Here is a 25,295-nt window from a genome sequence, read left to right on the forward strand (position 1 = left end):
CATACATCAAATTAACGAGACTGCTTTGGCACAAATGGTCATTTTTTATAACATGATAAAATATAATTCAGGAAGTACCAATATCAAACACCTCCCTCCCTTCCGCCCCCTAGATCCAGGCCTCCTGTGCATGGTCGCATCTGGCAGCTTGGGCGCACTAGTAAAATTATTCCAGGAAGCATCTGGCTGTTTGCTGCTACTGCTTGTACAGCTAACAGCCACACTTCTGTATCCAGAAGCAGGTGAAGGTACTACTCACATGCAACTCAACAGTGCATGCGCAAGAGCGCGTTCGCAACTGCTCAAATGAATCTAAGGTAAACAGTTGTGACATCACGTTCATCGGAGGCAATTTGTTATTACAAAGTGTTGCATAATCTTTCTAAAGCCTTTGAAACATTTTACTGTTGGCACACACTTGTATGTGTTCTGTGCTTTGTTGTATATGCACATTTCCTTTGCAATTTAAGTTTTATTTTTTCTCTCGTTCATGTTTTATTGCTGCAATATTATTCTACAGTGGCAAGATACAGTACCTGTTCTTCATTTTTTAGAGCATCGGTTCTTACCAATCAAAATTACAAAAATGTAACTGAAAACTAAAACAATGAAAAATTCACAGAATTCTAAATAATTCCCGGGTTTTTCCCGGTTTTCTCCTGGATGAAAAAATTCCCGGGTTTTTCCCAGATCTCTCGGTTGTCCCGGGTCGTATACTCGCAGTGAGGGTTTATTTTATCATTGTTTAATAAAACTGTTATTCTTTACCTGTGTACATAGTATGCCACAAACCCGCTCATGTTAGAAAAAGGCAACGCATCCTCTGGAGGGTTAAAGCAACATGGGACCAGTTAGCAATACATGAGGAATAAAATGATGTGTGTTACGAACTCATTTGGGTAGGGAGAGGGTATGAGTTTTGAGCCTAAATTAACATAACAAGCAGGTGGAATAATATTTAAAGTCAATAATAGAGAAAATAGTTGTTATAAATCAACAAAATTAAAAAAATATATGAAAAAGAGAGGATGATGTAACACAAAACATATCTATACCTGGTAGGATAACTATATTTTTCCACCAAATATCTTGATAAAGATTCAAGAATTGGCTGAGAGTGCAGTGCAACAAACTGATCCCTGCAAATCTGAAACAGAAAAGTATAATTTAAGACATGAAATTATTGGGAAAATTAATGAGACAAAGTCCTACAATAATTTTGTTATAATATCTGCATAAACTGAGAGTGTTAATGAAAGAAATAGAAAAACATCTGTTGTTCAAAAAGGTCTCTCATTTCTCAAAGATCTCTTTCACAGAACAGTAGTTGAGCAGAAAATGTACACACTGTTTTACAAAACAATCTCCTTTTCAAATAAATAATAATTACTGTGGCTAATAGTAAATGTCAAGTTTAGTTTTTTATCAATATTTTATACCATCTCTATGACATAAACCAGTCATAATAAGTTTTGCACTTTATGTTTAAAAAGTTCAATAGAGAGCACTGCCTAGAATAGTGAATGGGAAAATGCATCTTGTGTACTGTAAAGTCTGTCGACATGCCTCAAACGATCATTTCAAGCACAAACCATTTGTTCCTTGTAACTTTACAGCAAGAATTGTTTGAACAAGGAGTTCCATAATGAATTGGCATACAACACTGCAATGTCTTTCAAACATTCAATCATTACTGAGAGAGACAAAACACTGAAGAACTGCTTCATAATGGTTATCCACTGATGACAGTTACCTACAAATTATGGCTCTTAAGTAACCTGAGAAGAATACAACAGTCCTGGATGTTGTCTAATTAGACCCAGACAGAGTGCAACTCTCTCCAAAATAACACTTTGGAGCCGGCCGGAGTGGCCCTGGGGTTCTAGGTGCTACAGTCTGGAGCCGAGCGACCGCTACGGTCGAAGGTTCAAATCCTGCCTCGGGCATGGATGTGTGTGATGTCCTTAGGTTAGTTAGGTTTAAGTAGTTCTAAGCTCTAGGGGACTGATGACCTCAGAAGTTAAGTCGCATAGTGCTCAGAGCCATTTGAACCATTTAACACTTAGGCCTCTAAGCATTACTTACAAACAATAGCACTGATCCCTTAGTAATGTAGGGTGAACATCATGAACAGTATTCTACCTCAGCTCCATTGGTTGCTTATGGCATAGACCATAAGCACTGACACTTCATTACATAGCCAAACATGTATAAAAATGTTCTATTTTATTTTTGTGGATTTATTTTTTTTATACTAACAACAAATTATTCTTACTTTGTTACTCCACTGGTTATTGTACATGTTACCTAGTACAAATATTAATACACAAAATATAGTCAACACACTGTGTCAGTCGCTCCTTAGCTAAGTTGATTATGTGTATTGATGGCAGTGTCATCATTGATATTGACACGACCACCATCCCACCAGATAACCTTCATTCTATATATGTCTTAGATTGCATTTGTAATATGCTCATAAGATATGTATTTGGCAGATACGTGATGTACGGTGGCAGCATACAGCAATGTTTCTTCTCTTCTACACAAGTAATATGTTACCACACATAATCTTCTTGTCTCACATTTGTGTCAACAACACACCACATGTCTATGTGACACATGCAGTCTCAGATTAAACAGAATAACATTCACCGGATGGTGATACGATCATCAAATTGTGTAACAATTTCCTAAACTGTAAATCTTATCTGGAAATAAAAACTTAAAAATCAGCATATGAAAATGTGGAAAATGAAGGCCTTCCACTGTGTGAATTATAAGATCTGTCCAGATAAACAGAGGTTTCATGAAATTTACAGTAGAGCCAACCAATGCTTATCATCATATGAAATCAAAAGAATGTCTGCTTCTGTAGCTGATTAGTCAACATGGCTGACTGCCAGGCAGAGGACCCAGATTCAGTTCCCAGTACTGACAAGGATTTTTCCTTGGTAGGAGGGCTGGAATGGGGTCTACATAGCCTTGTGATGCCAACTGAGAAGTAGCAGCTCCCAGGTTTGCAAAACTGCCAATGGCCAGAAGGATAGTGTGCTGACCCCACACCTCTCCTTATCGCATCCAAATTACACCATTGGCTGAGAATGCTACAGCAGTCTATCGGACCCAACTGATCAGCCTCAGGCCAGAATGATGGGGCTTGATAATTCAGAAGAATGCAGAAAGTTGCACTAAATAATTCAACCAATGTAAGCGGGTGAGATTGTTCTGTCATAGGGGGAGATCACATATGGGACTCCACAAGGATCCATCTAATGTTCTATACTATTTATCCGACAGAAGTAGTATGTGCTTTAGCTGCCTACTTCAATTTTTAGAAAAAAAGAAGGAATTGCAAAATTATTGGGTCTGCAAACTCTGGAGAAAAAACATTGTACTGATGAAGGAATTACCAGGACAGATTCATTTGTTTAAGATATGACACATTATCATGTTCATGATTATCATCACAGAATGGAACACCTGATACTCAGTTAATTATCGACTTCCCTTTAGGTGATGGGCCATTCTGAAGATAAATCATTATTTACCGACCTGCAAAACATGGTGTTCCACTAGGGTCACTCCAAGGTCTGTAAGCTTTTTATGGAGAGGGAGAATATAGCTGTGTGGTTATGCCAGTTTTAAGACAGGTCTGTGGAAGTAATTATCAACACAGACGTGTGGTTTGATCAAACTGGGTGACTTCTAGCCACATATTCAAGCAAGCCTGAACAGATGACACAAATGAAGGAATAACTGCATGGGAGATGGAGTTATCATTTTGCTTTCACGCATGTATGCGCATCACAAGATTTTCTCTGAAACTCTGTCTTATAATTTAAATCAAAGAAGTCAGGAGATTACCATGAAGAAATGATTCATAATGCACTTACCAAGTATTCATAGACCAGCTAATACCAAAATTGGGAAAAGCGCTAACACTTGTTCTTGACCTGCATTTGGGAAGTAAGCGATTCAAACCTGCATTCAACCATCCTGATTTAGATTTCGTGTGGCTTCCCTAAATTGTTTCAGGTGAATGCTGGGATGTTTCCTTTGAAAGAACACAGCTGACTTCATTCCCCATGCTTACCCAATCTGATGGGACCGATCACCTTGCTGTTTGGTCCCCTCCTCCAAATCAATCAACCGACCAACCGACATTTCTTACCCCTCTATTGTTATTGACAATGTTCCTATCATGGCATCAAGATCAGAATGCCAAACTAAGTCATAATCTTAATTTCTGCATAAAGCGGAATCGTGACTTGTGGATCCTCAGTTTTTCATTTCTTTAGATGAGGCCTGGTTCAGCCCGACAGAATACGTGAAGTCATAAAACATGTGCCAATATGCATCATGAAATCCTCATCAGAACAGTAAACAGCCACTCCATAGGCTCGAGGTTGGTGTTTACTGTGCAACACCTGGTGTTCAAATCATAAAACGATTCTTTCACCAAACAGTTAATGCTAACTAGTTTGTCCAGAAACTGTTTAATCCAAGTGTGGGTCAACTCACAGAAGACCAATAATTGTATGGATATAATTTTCAGTATAACATAACAACAGCACATAGTAACTAAACAACCTTGTCATGAGTGTGTGAAGCAAGGAGAGGACAATCAGCATAGGCAGCACAATCTCTTGGCCACCTCTATCAATGATCTCTCTCTCTGTGTGATTTTTACCTGTGGGGCAAATTGAAGGCTCAGTTGTGCTCAAGTCATCTTCACACACTTTAAGAGCTACAACAACATTGAAAATGCAGCTGCTGGTACCCCTCATGCAGAGCTGCTACATGTATCTCAAAATTTGACAAATTAAGCACAGCACAGTATGGTGGCCATTTCCAGCATCTTCTGTGATGTTCATTAACAAGGGTCAAACCCATGTCAGTCTTATTATAATTTCTTCCAGGCCAGTTTTATTTTGCTCACCCTGTGTACATGGTATACTACAAAGAGAAAATCTGTGAAGAATGGAGAGGGAGGGGGGAAGCTTTTAATTACACTGTGTGCGCACTAAAGGACAGGAACTAGGATAGAAACCAATAAAGCCACACAGCTGCTATTACCCATACGGTAAAAATCTTGATGAATCACTTTATAGTGAGCAAATATATATGGGCTGCTCACCAACCTGCATTCAATGTGGTAAATCAAAGACTGCTCCACTCTGGTGTAAATGTATTAAGAATACACAGACAGACCGAGTGACTGCCAAATGATGATACTGACTGGAGACTTGAGGACTCTGTGCACATGGTTAACAAGCAAACTGCTCATGTTGATCTCAGGCTCTGACGCTAAGAAACATTGAGATCTGAGCTGACACTGTTGTCATCATTGCTTTGCATGGTTTACCGCTGTTCACACATTTCACCCAATGCTTTGTGTCCTTTACAGGGTTGTAGAAGACTCACTAACAAGTGAGAGTTCATGCAGTTTTAGTATTTTGGTTCAATGGAAAACATGGCATAAAGTTTCAACTAAAAAAATAATATGTAGTTAATATTTTGGTTGCTTGCAGGTATATGTGACTGGTCCTGGTACATAGTCCTGTGCCACTGTACCACAGTGCAGAAAATGATGCACTAGAACAGTATGAGAATAATGCAGCATTAAATGACATAGTGGTTAAGTGATACAGATGCTTCCAGTGTCACCAAACAAGTTTGAGTGACAAACTGAACTGGCAGATCATCCGTTTGTGAAGAACCAGGAATTCAAGTAAAAGGAGGCACTGGCGGTTAAAGACCAGTGCATCATAACTGATATGAGAAAATGTGAAAATCAGTCCTGAATTAGTTTTCAACATCTATTAAATAGGACAAAGGTCTTCGGATAGGTTTCCCAATTGCTCACGACCATTCAAAATGCCTTCTGAACTGATGCAGCAGTGAAAATGTTAGGCCAATCGAGACGACTTTTTTAGCCACCTAATTATTGGGGATGAGTACTGGTGTATCACTATGACCATAAGACAAAGGAGCAATGCAAGTACTGGAAACAAGGATTCATCATTGTCAATATGAGTAATAAAGCAACCACAATTAGGCGAGGTGATGCCGAGTATTTTTCAGAATATTGATTATGTGGTGGCAACAGATCGTGCTCGTAAGGGGCAAACTGTCACAGGAGCATACTACCAAAATCTCCTGAGGTGGTCATGGAAGGCCAGTGAGACAAAACCTCACGCGAAACTGCCCATTCGTGAAACGTTCCTCATGTTTCTTTGTCTTAGAGGTTCTACAGATTCTGGTGAAGCCCACTCACAGCCAAGGCTGAAGTATATGAACTGTTAGCATCGTGTGGTGCATGAGACTAATCATGCCCTGTATTGCTACGTAGACACCTACTGATACGTTCATTGGTGGGCCTGGGTAATTTCTAGGCCCTGCTACACATATGTTATCAAGATAAATAAGGGCTGCCAACCTTACTTTGACCTGTGAGATCAGGTTAAATTTGTCATTTCCACTATACCACTATTCACAAAAGACTTCCAAACCAAAACTACACAGGTTCACAATCTCCAGCTGAAGATGATAAGGACATACACAAGAACTCCACAGATCAAACTTCCATTCAGGCATTTCCATTGTTTTCTAATATTCCTCGCCAAGCCAGTTGCTCCACACACTGCTAGGCAGCCTCATCCTAAGCAGTCTATGTATGCTCACTAAACATTAACACCCACCAAAAACTAGGCAATAACTTGCTTTCCATGCGTGCAAAAGGGAACAACTTCCAAACAATTTCTGAACTCTCTATACATAGAGAACAACCTTACTGATAAATGTATACAAACTTCTGAAATACGCCTCCACATCCCCTCCACTCCAGAGGGATGAAACTTGCCTCCTGCTCCTACCAGGGCCACAAAACGACTCCTTGATTTCGCCAGCTGCTCACAGTCACACAACATGCTTTCCAAATGCAGGAGTTTTGGCCAATCAACCTCCAAAACAGCAAGTTGGCACTGCTGTAGGTCATTTCCTGCTAATAGTAATGCTCATAGTACTACCTACTACCATAAACTGCTGCTGCCTGATGACACTTTCAATAGTTTGATCCCAAAGGGTACTAGGAAACGGCAGCCATTCTGCATGAAACACTTGCCTTTGAAAACCTCCCAGTCAGGCCAAGTCATATCCATCAGCTGGATTAAGCAAAGACCGCTCACTTTGCTCCATGCATAACAACAGTTCCTGATCCCAGACACCAGGAAACACACTTCGCCTGCAATAACGAACACCATTCAGCAACTGTTGTGGCCCAGAAATGAACCACTGCAGAGCTTCTCATTTTTCAGTGACAGGTGACATTATTGTTAGCTAGGATAATGAAAATCTTGGAACTGAAACATTCATGTAACATGAAGGAACAATAGCAACATAGATGTTGTTTACACACGCCATATATACACTTCTCAACTGTTGTTTGAGAACAGAACTTGACGTACAGCCCTATGTTACACAAAATAGTGTTTCCAGTACTTGATCTTAAAAAATTAAATAAAGACACAACAATTTAAAAGGTAACAGTTACAATACTTCTTAAACGTAGTTGTCTATATGACAGGAAAAAAAATCAACACCATGTAATTGGCTGCTACCATCTACTGCTTCAAAAATGCAATCATTTCTCATAATGTAAAAAAAAAATTAGCAAATAAAAAGAAATACTCAACCATCTAACATAATATGAATATAACTTTGCAGCCCTCCACAAGAAACATGAACCTGACAAAGAAATAAACTTACAACTCTCCTAAGCAACACGAAATAACTGATTTAAATATTAGAATATAAATTTAGAAACAATACATCAGGGTCAATCAGTGCAAAGTAAATAACATGAAAACATACAAAACATAATTCTCCATATTAAAAAGCCAAAATAAATCTGTTCTGCACCTTTAAATTTTTTGGAATAATGGATTAAATTTACATCACTGTGAGATCAGTTCTAATCTCAGAAGCACTGTAAACAAACACTTCAAGAGCCTAAAATTTAAAAGATCTGCCAGTCCACCACATTATTGGTAACCAAATGCCTATGAAGTGAGCAGGTAAAACCCCAAGTAGGATATATTTATAAGAAACTAAATTAAAATGAAGCCTACATTGTCATTCAATAACGGAATTTGCTACTGTCAAGTCATCTATTAAAAGCTGAGCATACCTGTATCACAAAGAAATGAAAAATGCTCATTACTGAAAAATCATTTGTCAAGACATAAGAACCCAATGGTCACTGACACAACCATGATATTCATGATCCACATACATTTTCATTGAATAAATTAAGCAAGAAGCATCTCCATATTTGGAGTGCACATGTACCACTGATAATAATCACTGCAAACTTGCTGGAAATTCCTATCACTACGTGGGATCACTGAGGAGGATTCAGGCTGGGACAACATCTGATGTAGTGGAGGTCACATAGACTGTTGGGGAGGATTTGATTCTTCACCCTGCAATTTCATAAATCAACGATGCACCCATGGAAATGGTTCCTCCTCCAGGTCCATCTGCGCTTCATCATTGACTTCATATGCGATCTCTGCTCTGTATGTCGCCTATCTTGTAGATGTGCCACCTAATAGCAGGTTGTGCTGTTGTACCAGTTTTTGAATTACATTTTGCTTTCCTCTGGTTCTTAAATTATAAAAAAATTCTCAATCTCCTTAAATTCTTTTTCTTCTTCTCTTCTTCCTACTACTCGTTCTCTCTGAAATATTTACGTTAAGTCCTCTCACACTTGATAACAGAATAATAGTTTTCTCACTCTGCATATCTGATTCCCTCTAATTCACCTTCCACTTCTGGCTTCTATAGGGAACTTATTTCTGGGAGCTCATTATTAAGTGTCATTGCCAACTGCTCAGCAATGAGAGTGTGCCACAACATTTTCAAAATCTAATCTCCTCTTTCCAGATGCATCTTCTAGTTCAGGTGAAACTGTCTCTTCCTTGGTTCCCAACCTTTTTGTTACTGGAGGCATGGAGCATGGCCATATCCGTTTCTGTGAGGATAAAACATTATCCATCTCTCAATTATTTTGTGGGAGATCAACATTTGAGCCATGCTCTTGACAGTTTGTCCCATCTATTGAGGTTAAACTTCTGTCTTCTAATTCAACTGTGTCCTGTCCTGTTAGTTCCTTTAGTTTATTTTTACAAGCTTGCTGCATGATCTGAACTTCTCTGCTACCCCTTCACACCATTTGTCCCCTTCTTCCTCCATTTCCTTCATCTTACACTCTTCCTCAGCATTATTCTCAGCTTCATTCCTTTCGTTTTCACCCTCTTTCTGTGCCTTCCTAGTTTCTTTCTTTATCTTTCTTTTTGCCACTCTCACTTTCTTTACTGCCTCCTACTTAGCCAACAATTTTGCTATTTGATACATTTTTATGTGCACTAAATTTATTTCAATTTCCTTCTTTGTTTCACTCCCCAAACTCAACCAAAATAGATACTCTTAGTGTTTATTCAAACATTTCTCATTTAAATGGTACACATTTCAAATAAATGTTAGGAGTCCACCCCAATCAAGAGGATACCTCCAACAAAAGCAACCAGGCCCAACGATTGCGCAAAACAGCACCACACTGACTTACCACGCTCGGTATTCTGCATTTTGCAGCAAATCGTCAATGTCTCTGGCTCGAAAAATTCTGTGCAATGGTCAACAAGTGAAATGTTTCTCCTCATCCAATGTCTTGGAGCTTCTGCAGAATCTGGTGAAGTCCCCCTTACAGTGATGGTCATGGTCATGGTCATGGTCAACAATCTCTTACTGCCATGCAGTGCATGAGACAAATCACACGTCATATATATTGCTCCGAAGATTCTCTCCGAAACATTTATTGCCAGACCCGAATAATTTCTAAGCCCTGCTACACATACCCTATCATGGTAAATAAGGGCCACCAGTCTCGCTTTGACTCAAGAGACCGGGTTAAATTAGTCACTTTCTCTATACCACTTGTCCATGCCTTGCAGCAATATAGCTACTCTAAAAAGATTCCCAAGTCTGACCACTGAACTGGACAACAAACACTGCAATCAACCTCTGCACTGCCACCAACCGGTTCCTACCATCTCCTCCATAAACTACACACAGTTTATTTTCTTCTACTTTCCTTGCCTAGTTCACCTCATTTGTTCACCAATGCCTCCACCTAGCCAGTTGTTCGATACTCGGTTAGTCAGCCTCTTCCTAAACAGTCTGTGTATGCTCACTAAACATCAACACCCGCCTTGAAAACACGAATAGGCTAAGACGCTTCCCATGTGCATGAAAAGAAATGCACTGCTGAACAATTTCTAAACTTTCCATTCACTCCACATTACTGATCCGTGACTATAAACTTACCAAATACACCTCCACACATCTCTGCTCCAGAGGGCTCAAATTCACACCCTGAATCCATCCAGGACCACAGTCCAACTCTTCAAATTAGCCACCTGCTCACAGCTCCATGACATTCTTTTCAAATGGACTTTTGGCCAATCAGCATCCAGAGCAGAAAGTAAGTAGGCTACTGGCCACTTCCTGCTAATGCTCGTAGTAGCAGCCATCACCGTAAACCAGTGCTGTTTGCCAACAACTTCAGTAGTTTGTTCACAAAGGATACTGGGAAACAGCAGCCATTCTGTGCAAAACAGTCCCCCTTGAGAGCCACCCAGTCAGACCAAACCACACCGGTTAGCCAGCTTAAGCAAGGAGCACCCATTTCTCTCCAAGCATGAAAACAGTTCCCATCCCCGAGAGGCCAGGAAACAGACGCTGTCATCAACCAGAATTTGCAGACAGTTGCTGATGCGTTACAACGGGTGGTTTTGCTCTGTGACAATGTGCAGCTAATTCCACATAGGGCACAGTTACACAAGCTAATTCTTTGGGTTATCTAATTTTGCTTCACTATTCATATTCTGCTGAAACAGTGTCCAGTGACTTCTTCCCTTCTCCTGGGATGAAGGAGACATTGCACTGAAGGAATTTTTCAGAATGACAGTGGTGTGAATTTCAATGTGGAGTGTATCCTGAAGAACCCAAAATACAGATTTCTTCAACCAAGGTCTCCATCAAGTCATCCATTATTGAGAAAAATGTATCAATCAAAAATGAGAAAAATGTGAGTTAATGCAGATGAGTAGGAAAAACAAACCTGCAATGTTCAGATACAGCATTAATAGGATCCTGCTTGACACAGTCATGTTGTTTAACTGTTAGGGCATAACACTGCAAATCAATATTTGAAGCCAAATCATCAACTTTGGTTTTTTGGTAGATTTTAGGAAAGTGTGTGTCATTTGAAGGGAGACTGCATATAGTTGCTAGTGCGACCTATTCTTGAGTACTGTTTGAGTGTTTGAGATCCACACCTGGCTGGATTAAAGGAAGACATCGAAGCAATTCAGAGGTGGGCTGCTAGATTTTCTACTGGTAGGTTCAAATAATATGCAAGTATAACAGGGATTCTTAGGGAACTGAAATGGAAATCCCTGGGAGGAAGGCGACATTCTTTTCAATAAATGCTACCAAAAAAATTGAAAGAGGCAATATTTGAAACTGATTGCAGAACAACAATACTGCCACAACATACATTTTGTATAAGGACCTTGGCAATACGCTACAAGAAATTAGGACTGATATGGATGCATATGGACAGTACTTTCTCTCACTCTATTTGCAAGTGGAACGAGAAGGAAATGACTAGCACTGGTACATGGTGGCCTCCATCACGCATCATACGGTGACTTGCAGAATAAGTATTCAAATGTAAATGTAAGTGTGCAGACAATGGCTTCAGGCTACAGGCCACATCCAGCAATCTCTGTGTTCACGTGGAAAATCCAGGATGGAATGTAACAATATTATGAAACTTTGCTGCTCACCATATAGCAGAGATGCTGAGTAGCAGATAGGCACAACAAAAAGACTGCCACAAATAAGGTTTTGGCCAGTAAGGCCATGATCAAAAATAGACAAAACACACACACACACACACACACACACACACACACACACACACACACACACACAAATTCAACTCATACACACATGACTGCAGTCTCTGGCAACTGCAGTCACACTCCCTATCTGTGACTCAGCATCTCCGCTTTTCCAACATGTTTGTCTAAATAGGTAATATCAACATTGAAACCTAAGTGCTTCTATTGCTTAGTATTTAGGAGCAAAAAATGAGATAACTTATGAATCTGAAGACTGGTGAGTGGATTCAGAAGAGGTACTAAGTAATACTAATGGAATATAATTTTACTATTAGAGGAGCTGTAAAAAAATGAAGATCGAACAAAATTTAAATGAGAGTGTCAAAACATAGCAACTATACATCACCTCTGGCTGGCAAAATAAACATTGTTGTGCTGTGCAGTGGACTGAACAATAATATCTGTGACGATGTAGTATGTGTCAAACCTCTGATAGGTGTAGACGAAGATGTAATCCTGTCTAGCAAATTAAGTAAGTATCTGTTTACCACACTCTACGAACCATTTATTACATATGGACTCGCACTGGAACCACAGTCCTTACAGTGGTGACTCTGTCTACCACTCCACTTAGTGATTTTGTGCAAATCTGCCATGGCAGTTGGGTCCTCAAAAATGCTGCCACTGTTTGCCGCATCACCTCACTTTATCAATGATGGTGTTGAGGATATTTCTCATACAGTGCCACGATGTGATACAAACAATGCATGTGACAATATACAAGGTAACATTTGACCTCGACTAGAGGAACTTCAGCACAGTGATTTAGACAGAATCAATGCTGGGTGGAGTATCAAATAATGGTGGCCTGTTTATCTTACAACTGTTCTCATGTACGCTTAGTTTCTCCTCTGTTCTAGGTCCCATGCCAACCCGCAGACTTCCAAACCTTTCCATTGTCTTCTAGAGTGATATTCTCCAGCAACAATGCTACACGGAAGCTCTTAACAGCACATTTCCAACATAGCAACAGTGGATTCTGTCAAATAATTTTGCCATTATTTAATCAACTGCTTCGATGTACAGACAGCAAATTACAATGGACAATCCCGCCACAGTGTCTGAGTATCATATCACAACTATTTCTGCAACAATGGACAAGCCAGCCATGGTGTCTGAATATCATGTCACAACTATTTCTGCAATGTTCATTCTGCTCAAATGTGATCCCAGTGCATTGAGCAGTGACATCACACTTGTTCCAGCCGCACCTCTCGTGACACATACTGCGTTTAACCTACTCACAGCTACACACAATGCCTCTAACACCTCTCAGGTGCATTCTCCATACAGTGGTAACATGCTCTGCACACCTGAAATTTTGCAACATTAACCCCTTCAGGTTCCATCTACATTGTGCCAACCCACGTCTGACGTCAAATATGCGTCAGCTGCTCTGCACATAATTAATCCCTTGTACGTTGCTCACAGAGATGGAATGCATCTGTTAGATTGACTGGGCATTATACATCCCCTGCCAGCAGCAATGGTTGTTGAGCCACACAACACCGTGCTTCTGCAACTGCCTCAACAGTATGGTACATCGCCCACAATCTATGCTCCATACGACAAGACGTCCATGCCATCCGCATCATGTGTTTCAGTGTCGCTGCCAGACAGGAACAGGAATGGACAGTCTCCACACAATCCGGCCTCGTTTTAAGCTGTCGCCATTCCGTACTGACCTCCCAACACTATGGTTCGCTCTATTCGAGTGCTTGATGCCTGCCAATGGGATCGTTGATCCCAACGGAATATTTATGACCTTACTCAGCCACCTCGACAATGACTAGAACATAATCTGCAACCAACTCCTGGCAGTACCCAGCCAAAAGTACAAGATGACTAAGGCTTTGCTGCTCCATCGCCTCTACACTGCCTGGAACAGCATCTACACATAGTTACGCATGAAGAAACCATCAGAGACAGCCCACTATCCTCTCTCTGGCAATGCCTATGGACACAGACTGATCCTATGCTATATGTGATCACGTGCTCTGGACACAGTGGATATTGAAACTTCCCACACACATCCAACCCACAATGTCTTGCACAAGGATTACCCCTTGATGCCAGATTTCACCTTGTAGACTGAATTCATACTCTGGTGCAGTATCATACTCTCATCAACAGCTATTCCGATGGCAGCAAGGCCATCGCCCTGCTCAGCTATGAAGTGACCGCGGCTAATCGACTACTGCCGAGCTGGCCAGAGATCCCCCCCACTTGCTGCCAGCCGCCACGACTGCCTCCATTTTGCGCAGTTGAAACACTTCCGAGCTCAGCTGAATCTGGCCGATAAGGACCCTAGCCGTCGTCTGCTTCACGTCTGCTGTGCAGCGAGCTACCTTAATTTAAGTATTAACTGTATTTTTCTTACTTGTCACTTCTTCTTCGGTGTGTTTTTGCTTTTAGGAAGCTTTAATTGTCGCGTGCTAGTAATAGTCTTCCATAGATTTCGTGTTTGTTTTGAATACAGTCAGAGAGAGTCCCTTTAGTCAGTCATAGTGCAAGTAGTGCTAGTGTTTGTTTTCAATACAGTCCAGAGACAGGTAGTGATATTTTCATTGTTTTCTACAAGAACTGGTTAACAATCACTGTTTAGTCAATAATCAGCTGCCTTTAGTGAATTAGCAGTCTAGTTAAAAGTTGATTAAGTCTCTTCAGTAAATTGATTCCTTAGGATGGATGGGATGTGTGACTGCTGTGTACGGACACAGGAGGAGCTGGCCACTCTTCGCGAACAGCTGAGCATGTTGATGGCCGCAGTCAGCCGTCTTCAGGCTGCTGCCTCGGAGTGTAGCGGCAGGGGGAAGTCTGGTGCATCGCAGGGTACACCCCAGGTGTTACATGCTTCACGCACTGTCCCTGCTGCCGAGACATCTTCGCGGGTACCGGGCGCGGTTGGGCCACCCTCTCCCCAAGGGGAGTGGCGGGTTCAGCGGCGTTCGTGGCGCACGAGGCGGAGGGTCAATGTGGAGGCTGGCCGTGTGGCATCTCCCGCTCTGCCTGTGAGTGGACATGTGGCTGCTCCTTCAGCAAGGTCCGAGCAGGCACACGGGGGGAGGGGTTTATTAGTTATTGGGAGCTCCAATGTTAGGCGGGTGATGGAGCCCCTTAGGGAAATAGCGGAAAGGTCGGGGAAGGAGGCCAGTGTTCACTCTGTCTGCTTGCCAGGGGGTCTCATCCGAGATGTGGAGGAGGCCCTACCGGCGGCGATAGAGAGCACTGGGTGCACCCGACTGCAAATTGTTGCTCATGTCGGCACCAATGACTCCTGCCGTCTGGGTTCAGAGGTCATCCTCAGTTCGTACAGGCGGTTGGCGGAGTTGGTGAAGGCGGAAAGCCTCGCTCGCGGGGTGGAATCAGAGCTAACTATTTGTAGTATCGTTCCCAGAACCAATCGCGGTCCCCTGGTTTGGAGCCGAGTGGAAGGCTTAAACCAGAGGCTCAGACGATTCTGCGGAGAGCTGGGGTGCAAATTTCTCGACCTCCGCTATCGGGTGGAGAAATGTAGGGTCCCCCTGAATAGGTCAGGCATGCACTACACGCCGGAAGTGGCTACGAGGGTAGCGGAGTACGTGTGGAGTGCACATGGTTTTTTTTTTTAGGTTAGCGAATTCCCTCCCTAGGCCCGACAAGGCGCCTCCTGAGATGCGGCAAGGCAGGAGTAGGCAAAATGCAACAGGGAATAACAATATTAATGTGCTAATAGTAAACTGCAGGAGCGTCTATAGAAAGGTCCCAGAACTGCTCTCATTAATAAACGGTCACAACGCCCATATAGTACTAGGGACAGAAAGTTGGCTGAAACCACATGTAAACAGTAATGCAATCCTAAACTCAAATTGGACAGGCTGGACAGTGAAGGTGGAGGCGTGTTTATAGCGATAAGAAGTGCAATAGTATCGAAGGAAATTGACGGAGATTCGAATTATGAAATGATTTGGGTGAAGGTCACGGTTAAAGCAGGCTCAGACATGGTAATTGGATGTCTCTATAGGCCCCCGGGCTCAGCAGCTGTTGTGGCTCAGCACCTGAAGAATAATTTGGAAAATATTTCGAGTAGATTTCCCCACCATGTTATAGTTCTGGGTGAAGATTTTAATTTGCCGGATACAGACGGGGAGACTCAAATGTTCATAAAGGGTGGCAGGGACAAAGAATCCAGTGAAATATTTTTAAGTGCTTTATCTGAAAACTACCTTGAGCAGTTAAACAGAGAACTGACTCGTGGCGATAACATATTAGACCTTCTGGTGACAAACAGACCCGAACTATTTGAATCAGTTAATGCAGAACAGGGAATCAGCGATCATAAAGCGGTTACTGCATTGATTATTTCAGCCGTAAATAGAAATATTAAAAAGGTAGGAAGATTTTTCTGTTTAGCAAAAGTGACAAAAAGCAGATTACAGAGTACCTGACGGCTAAACACAAAAGTTTTGTCTCAAGTACAGATAGTGTTGAGGATCAGTGGACAAAGTTCAAAACCATCGTACAATATGCATTAGATGAGTATGTGCCAAGCAAGATCATAAGAGATGGAAAAGAGCCACCGTGGTTCAACAACCGAGTTAGGAAACTGATACGGAAGCAAAGGGAACTTCACAGCAAACATAAACATAGCCAAAGCCTTGCAGACAAACAAAAATTACGCGAAGCTAAATCTAGTGTGAGGAGGGCTATGCGAGAGGCTTTCAATGAATTCAAAAGTAAAGTTCTATGTACTGACTTGGCAGAAAATCCTAAGAAACTTTTGTCCTATGTTAAAGCGGTAGGTGGATCAAAACAAAATATCCAGACACTCTGTGACCAAAATGGTACTGAATCAGAGGATGACACACTAAAGGCCGAAATACTAAATGTCTTCTTCCAAAGCTGTTTCACAGAGGAAGACTGCACTGTGCTTCCTTCTCTAGATTGTCGGACAGTTGACAAAATGGTAGATATCGAAATAGACGACAGAGGGATAGAGAAACAATTAAAATCGCTCAAAAGAGGATAGGCCGCTGGTCCTGATGGGATACCAGTTCGATTTTACACAGATTACGCGAAGGAACTTGCCCCCCTTCTTGCAGCAGTGTACCGTAGGTCTCTAGAAGAGCATAGCGTTCCAAAGGATTGGAAAAGGGCACAGGTCATCCCCGTTTTCAAGAAGGGACGTCAAACAGATGGGCAGAACTATAGACCTATATCTCTAACGTCGATCAGTTGCAGAATTTTGGAACACGTATTATGTTCGAGTATAATGTCTTTTCTGGAGACTAGAAATCTACTCTGTAGGAATCAGCATGGGTTTCGAAAAAGACGGTCGTGTGAAACCCAGCTCGCGCTATTCGTCCACGAGACTCAGACGGCCATAGACACGGGTTCACAGGTAGACGCCGTGTTTCTTGACTTCCGCAAGGAGTTCGATACAGTTCCCCACAGTCGTTTAATGAACAAAGTAAGAGCATATGGACTATCAGACCAATTGTGTGATTGGATTGAAGAGTTCCTAGATAACAGAACGCAGCATGTCATTCTCAATGGAGAGAAGTCTTCCGAAGTAAGAGTGATTTCAGGTGTGCCGCAGGGGAGTGTCATAGGACCGTTGCTATTCACAATATACATGAATGACCTGGTGGATGACATCCGAAGTTCACTGAGGCTTTTTGCAGATGATGCTGTGGTGTATCGAGAGGTTGCAACAATGGAAAATTGTACTGAAATGGAGGATCTGCAGCGAATTGACGCATGGTGCACGGAATGGCAATTGAATCTCAATGTAGACAAGTGTAATGTGATGTGAATATATAGAAAGATAGGTCCCTTATCATTTAGCTACAAAATAGCAGGTCAGCAACTGGAAGCAGTTAATTCCATAAATTATCTGGGAGTACGCATTAGAAGTGATTTAAAATGGAATGATCATATGAAGTTGATCGTCGGTAAAGCAGATGCCAGACTGAGATTTATTGGAAGAATCCTAAGAAAATGCAATCCGACAACAAAGGAAGTAGGTTACAGTACGCTTGTTCGCCCACTGCTTGAATACTGCTCAGCAGTGTGGGATCCGCACCAGATAGGGTTGATAGAAGAGATAGAGAAGATCCAACAGAGAGCAGCGCGCTTCATTACTGGATCATTTAGTAATCGCGAAAGCGTTACGCAGATGATAGATAAACTCCAGTGGAAGACTCTGCAGAAGAGACGCTCAGTAGCCCGGTACGGGCTTTTGTTAAAGTTTTGAGAACATACCTTCACCGAAGAGTCAAGCAGTATATTGCTCCCTCCTACGTATATCGCGCGAAGAGACCATGAGGATAAAATCAGAGAGATTAGAGCCCACACAGAAGCATACCGACAATCCTCCTTTCCACGTACAATACGAGACTGGAATAGAAGGGAGAACCGATAGAGGTACTCAGGGTACCCTGCGCCACACACCGTCAGGTGGCTTGAGGAGTATGGATGTAGATGTAGATGTAGAAGGACCAAGCCCCTTCTCACCACCACTCCACGCGACCTTCACAGTGCCGACGAACAACAATCGCTGAACAATACAGCGAATGTGCTCATCTCCCCAGCCCACTGCTGCATAGCACTTTTTAGACACAGATGCAACTTCGAAGAACAATGCCACCCGCCTCCGCACCTTCGACGGGCGAGCGATACTGTTGGTTCCATAGCAGATTCGGGCAGGAGACTAAACACTGCAGAGTGCCTTGTGCCTATCCAAACAAAGCACAGTGGCCTGCCGTTCACATTGTCCTTCCGGTAGCTCACGCTTATTTGTTTAAGGCTGTCTGACGCCAATCTACTTCCTTGTCAGTATGGGCACTGTCAGCACCCTTCTGTCATCTCAAGTGCAAACTACTCTCTTGCCATCATCGCTCGAATTACGTGCCACAAACAACACTGTCATCGCAGTTGCAGACACCACCTCAATCACAATGGACTTGAGGGTGGAGAGTCACATGCACTGGACCTTCCTTGTCATCAAGATGGTCAAGCCGGCCCCAGGACAAGACTTTCTGTGTCACTATTACCTGCTTCCTGACCTCGTCCACGGTTTGTTATTACGCTGCGATTATCAACACCCATTCATTGGAGTTATCATCAAAGTTCTCCATGAACATTCCTGTCTAGCTGCCACACGGAACGGCTACTTCCCACTATGGGCACGCCCTCCAGCCTCCTGCCCACCTCACGAGACTATGAGATCTCTGGCATCACAGTGCCCATTGCCCTACCACACATCAACGCTGACACCTCACTTCCTCGCAATACTTCCCCTTCACCTGTGTTCCACAGTATGGGTGAAAGGGGTTGGGGAGAGGTTCCTTGGTGACAAAGCAACTATACATCACCTCTGACTTACAAAATAAACATCTCTGTCCTGTGCAGTAGAGTGAACAATAATATCCTTGATGGTTTAGTATGTGTCAAACCTCTGACTGGTAAAGAGTACAATGTAACTCTGCCCAGCAAATAAAGTAAGGATCTGTCTACCACACTCCATGTACCATTTAATACATATGCACTCCCACTGGTACCACATTTCTTACAGGAGCATACTTTTCACAACAGAGGATCAGAGCACACAGGAATTCAAAAGTGTAGGTTTTATTATAAACATAAAAATTAAGAACAACATTAAAGGTACAGACAGGATCTCGGATAGAATAGCAAGACTTGTTCCCAAAATACATCAAATATATTAGACAGAAATCTTTCCAAGTCAATGCTCCAATAAGCTTATATTACGATGAGATCACAGATTACTTTTAATTCTTACAGGAGCTGATAAATGACAACAAATTGCACTACAAGATTAAATTACAGGCTTTTAATGCAAAAGTAGGGTAAAACTAAAAAACAATGGAAAACTTCTGACATGATAATGTAAATACCGGAGTTTGTATGTTAAGAGAATTTTCCAATGCGCACTTTTTTTCCCAAGAAGAAAGCAAAAGGAAAATGGACTTGGCAAGGATCAATTGGAGCTAAAAATCACATTTTATGAAAGAATAATGAATTTTTTGCATGATGTTAAGGTCACTTTAGAGTTTTAAATGGTCGTAGACCCGTAATATGCAGAGTAAAAATAGATATGAAGTTAGAAAAAAACAGATTCATTAGGTCTGAAGTTGGAATCTAGATTATGACACTGAGGAGGTATATGTGTAAAATAATTTTTCAAATTAATAATCATTGGCTGACCTGAATGAAGCGACAAGTGACAGAAAAATTCCGAGGACCATCTAAGAACTGAACCACAGATCTTTGGATTTATATAACATGACACTTATCAACCAAGCCACACTCTGGGGTTGTTTACTGATTAAATTAAGCAATAAGATCAGCATCTTAGAAAACAAAAATCTAAAGGCACCGATAACATAAGAAGATGCTGAGTCGTGACTCAGCATCTGCGCTATTTTTCGAGTAGCAACTATCCTTTCATAATATTGTTACATTCCATCTTGGATAAAATAAGAAAATATTTAAGCAAGTTACTTGTGCACATAACACAGGTGTTCCAGGTACAAAGGAAGCAACTTAAAAAACAAGTCAAATGGATTGAGGAGGACATTAAAGAGGAGGCAGCAGTTCAATGTAAACAATAATGGGAATGTGATAGAATATGCCGAATGAAAAAAAAAAAAAAAAAAAAAAAAAAAAAAAAAAACTATTTTAAAGTGTTTTCGAAAAGAAGTGAGTGTACAGGTATTTGAAGATATCTTTAAACACTTTCACAGTTCAAGAGATGAACAAGAAACAGATAAAGGTGGCAATGAAGATAACGACATTCCAGGAGTAGTGGTGGTTAGGGTGCATACAACTATTTGATGGTTAAAATTAGAGGGAACAGTAATACAAAAAGAGCTTATAAAAACAGTTTCCACAATATTTGCAGATGATGACAATTCTCCAAAATCAGAACAATGCTGTTATTATTCTCCTTCACAGGAAGCAACTATCCTGGCAGCAGCTACTTACCTGGCAACTCTATCTTTTCAATAAGTGGTATGAAATGCTTATTAAAAACTTTCTAAAATCATAAACATCTGTTACTGATGTATCATTTACTTTTGAAGCTACTTGCTCCGCTTCCTCATCTATGGATCTACTATTCTCCTACTTGGCTATTTCTCATACTGTCCTCATTTCATTGTCTGGTGTGACAATCTTTCTCTTGTAATGCATTTGCTGAACTGATATGTATTGTTTTCAGCATTACCACTCAACACAAGCGACTGCATGTCAGAATCTGGTAGGCCACAGACTACTGGTTAAATATTGTTCATTAGACATTTCTATAAATATATTATCAATAATGGTTTTTGGGCAATTAGCTACCCAGTTAAGAATTTTACAGCAGGAGTAAACAGGCCAATAGAACTTCAAGGTGATTTATATCCAAACAGATATTTGGTATACACTAACTACTGTAAGGGCTATGATATGAAATTCTCTTCAATGAGCTGCATATAAGTAAAATTTATTAATGTGTATGTTCTTAAATGTATGACAGTTCCTCTTTAATGAAACAATTCCTCATTTCTGCACGTCTACTCTACAGAATGGATGGTACATGGACGAAGAAATTCTTTGCTGGATTTCACAAGATAAGAAAAGACCAATATAACAACTTAATGGATATTATGAAATATGCAGAAGAAAGATGGAAGTATTTAACAGAAGACAGTATCCAACTGAAGATCATCATACATAGAAAAGTCTTTTAAAAGCTATTGTCCAGCAATGGATGTCAATTGGATGTTAGTGGTAACTTATACTGCAACAACATTAATAAAATAATTTAGAAAATGACTATGCTGCTTTTGACTTGTAACTTATAATTTGAGAATAATGTGTCATTAAACAATTCAATTTCACACATACATTATCAGATTTCAAACATGCAATATGTGGACCACAAGTTGTATTTTCATGTTATCTCAAATGACAATGTAACAAAATGATGCCCAGGTCAATATACTTTTATGCACAAATTCCTAATCGCATAGAATGTAAGCTAACTTTTACCTTATTCATAACATTGACAGTTGAAGGATGTGTCCAGTAACAATCATGAACTGATACAAATGTTACATTATTTCGTTCACAAAACAATGATGTCAGCATCATATGGCTAGAGTCCAGAGAATGAATAAAATTTGGTGGGAAAGCATTTTTCTGTTTCATCACATTTGGGCGTCTGTAAAAGAAATCAATGAGATTAGTGAAATACGATGGCAGATATTTTTAAGTGCAATTGGAAATTAATAAAAACAAATTTGACAAACATATTTTTAGATTTTCAGAATAACAGCTACAAAAAAATATACTGACTTGCATATGGCACTTCATGAAAAAAAAGGTCAGAAAAAAAGGTTTACACATATAGAAATAAGTGACCTGTAGAATATACTGATCAGTTAAATCAAATATCAAATGGTAGCTGCACACATACTAAGGCAAGTAATAGTCATACTTGTCCACTGCAGAAAGGTGGGGCAACATTTAACAATCAGAGTCAAATATCAATCATAGCTACCATTTTTTATTGGCTTCTTCGCCACTGACCCTGTCTATTCATCTGAGCCGGCCGCTGGGGCTGAGCAGTTCTAGGTGCTTCAGTCCGGAACCACACTGCTGCTACAGTTGCAGGTACGAATCCTGCCTCGGGTATGGATGTGTGTGATGTCCTTAGGTTAGTTAGGTTTAAGTAGTTCTAAGTCTAGGGGACTGATGACCTCAGATGTTAAGTCCCATAGAGCTTAGAGCCATTTGAACCATATTCATCTGAAGCTCTGACTAAAGTGGTCTACTTTTTGCAATACTTGTTATTTGATTTTCACTTTTTTTACTACTATGACTATTTGAAATTCATTTTTATCTACTTCTTCACGACAACCACTGTCTGTTCACCTTATGGTCTGGGTACGCTGATCTATTCTTTGCTAAGCCTATCACTTGCCTGTGTCTTTTCTCTATTTAATTTCTTTGTCAGTCACAAAAAAGAAATTTTGGAGTTGACTAACTACATAGGCTACTGCAGCTGGAGTCACGATGAATAAAATTCTTGAATGAGATTTTCACTCTGCAGGGGAATGTGTGCTGATATGAAACTTCCTGGCAGAGACTCGAACTCGGGACCTTTGCCTTTTGCAGGCAAGTGCTCTACCATCTGAGCTACCCAAGCATGACTCATGCCCCACCCTCACAGGCTTATTTCTGCCAGTATCTCGTCTCCTTCCTTCCAAACTTCACAGAAGGTCTCCTGTGAACCTTGCAGAACTAGCACTCCTGGAAGAAAGGAGAGCTTCTGTGAAGTTTGGAAGGTAGGAAATGAGATGCTGGCAGAAGTAAGGCTGTGAGGAGGGGGCGTGAGTCATGCTTAGGTAGCTCAGATGGTAGAGCACTTGCCCACAAAAGGCAAAGTTCCCGAGTTCGAATCTCGGTCTGGCACACAGTTTTAATCTGCCAGGAAGTTTCATATCAGTACACACTCTGCTGCAGAGTAAAAATATCATTCTGGAAACATTCCCCAGGCTGTGGCTAAGCCATGTCTCCACAATATCCTTTCTTCCAGGAGTGCTAGTTCTGCAAGGTTTGCAGGAGAGCTTCTGTGAAGTTTGGAGGCGACATGCTGGCAGAAGTAAGACTGTGAGGACGGGGTGTGAGCCGTGCTTGGGTATCTCAGATGGTAGAGCACTTGTCCGTGAGAGACAAAGGTCCTGAGCTCGAGTCTCGGTCTGGCATACAGTTTTAATCTGGCAGGAAGTATCAATGAAATTCTTCTGGGTGCTATCCACATCACAGTAAAATACTTTAATTATAAACTTAAAACCAACATTTTGACCTTATTACAATGGCCTTCCTCAGGGCAAGATTGGAGAGCCACCAAAACCCAACTTACAGGAATTAAGTTCTGCACATGCTGACTACCCATGCCTAACAGATAAGTGATACTAACAACATCAAAGAAGAATTGAGGGCACTAAACCACATTTTTCGCACCACTGGTTATGACAACACTACAAGAAAGATGACAAAGGCCAAAAGAAATAAAACAAGGGAGGAGGACAAGGAAGAGCAGCTTCCATTAGTGCACTTACCACATATGAAAAGTATCAGTGAATGGATAGGCAACACAGTCTGCCAATGAGGTTTCAGACTGATTTTCCGCAGCAGCCACAGGATCATGACATGATAGGCCCCACCAAGACTGCAGTCAACAAACTAAATACTGCAGGAGTATATGAAGTATGTTGTATAGTGTGGGGCTGCCTAAAAAATTATCACACAAACAGTGGAACATGGATGCTCTGTGCGATTAGCACAGCATAATAAACTAACAATAGTGGAACACCACCGTGATTGTGGACAGCCTATTACGTTTCAGGAAGCCCGTGTGCTGGCAAGAGGTGACTGAAATCATTAAACAGCCTGACAACATCAGTAGAGAGGATGGCCACAAACTTCCGGCATTCTGGCTGTCAGCTATCACAGATCAACAGGCCACAAGTGGTGGCAGGGCAGAAGCGTCACTGAGCATGGACATGACAGCCTAAACAAACAGTTTCAAGAGAACCATCAGCGCATTTCCACACACATACCAGGAAGAAAACACGCCTCGCTGAAGCCATGCACTGATTTGCAGACTGTTTCCAATTTGCTACCTCAGAGATGCTGTGTCCCATTGCTCATGCACCCCAACTATAACAGCACTTTCAAACTCACTTAAATCTTTATAACCTGCCATTGTAGCGACAGTAACCGATGTAACAACTGCTCCAGATACTTGTTGTTTTATATAGGCATTGGCGACCACAGTGCCTTCTTCTGCCTCTTTACATATCTCTACTGAGGGTATAAAAGAAGCTATTGGAGGGGTAACTGGCATCTCCGAGGTAGCAAAGAATTGGGGATTTTCCCATATGACCATTTTACGAGTGTACTGTGAATATCAGGAATGCACTAAAACATCAAATCTCCAACACCGCTGCAGCCAGAAAAAGACCCTGAAAGAACGGGACCAACAACAACTGAAGAGAATCGTTTAACATGACAGAAGTGCCACCCTTCTGCAAATTGCTGCAGATTTCAGTGCCGAATCATCAACAACTGTCATTGTGTGAAACATCATCGATGAGGACTTTTGGAGCCTAAGCCCCAGTCATGTACCCTTAATGACTGCATGACACAATGCTTTATGCCTCACCTGGCCTAGTCAACACCAACATTGGGCTTTTGATGACTGGAAAC

The 25,295-nt window shown here is 41.3% G+C and overlaps 1 protein-coding gene across 1 annotated transcript in view; it reads right to left on the reverse strand.

The window, feature by feature from the left end:
- The window catches only part of LOC126326121 (DNA-directed RNA polymerase, mitochondrial), a 272,901-nt gene that overhangs the window by 12,702 nt on the left and 234,904 nt on the right, over positions 1-25,295 (reverse strand). Inside the window, exons 22-23 of the mRNA XM_049995553.1 lie at positions 22,071-22,242; positions 1,056-1,147 (exon numbers count right to left, since the gene is read on the reverse strand). Of these exons, the coding sequence (XP_049851510.1) occupies positions 1,056-1,147; positions 22,071-22,242 (264 nt within the window). The remainder of the gene's footprint in view (positions 1-1,055; positions 1,148-22,070; positions 22,243-25,295) is intronic.

The sequence above is a fragment of the Schistocerca gregaria genome, chromosome 2, assembly GCF_023897955.1.
Source record: "Schistocerca gregaria isolate iqSchGreg1 chromosome 2, iqSchGreg1.2, whole genome shotgun sequence".
Taxonomy (NCBI): Eukaryota; Metazoa; Arthropoda; class Insecta; order Orthoptera; family Acrididae; genus Schistocerca; species Schistocerca gregaria.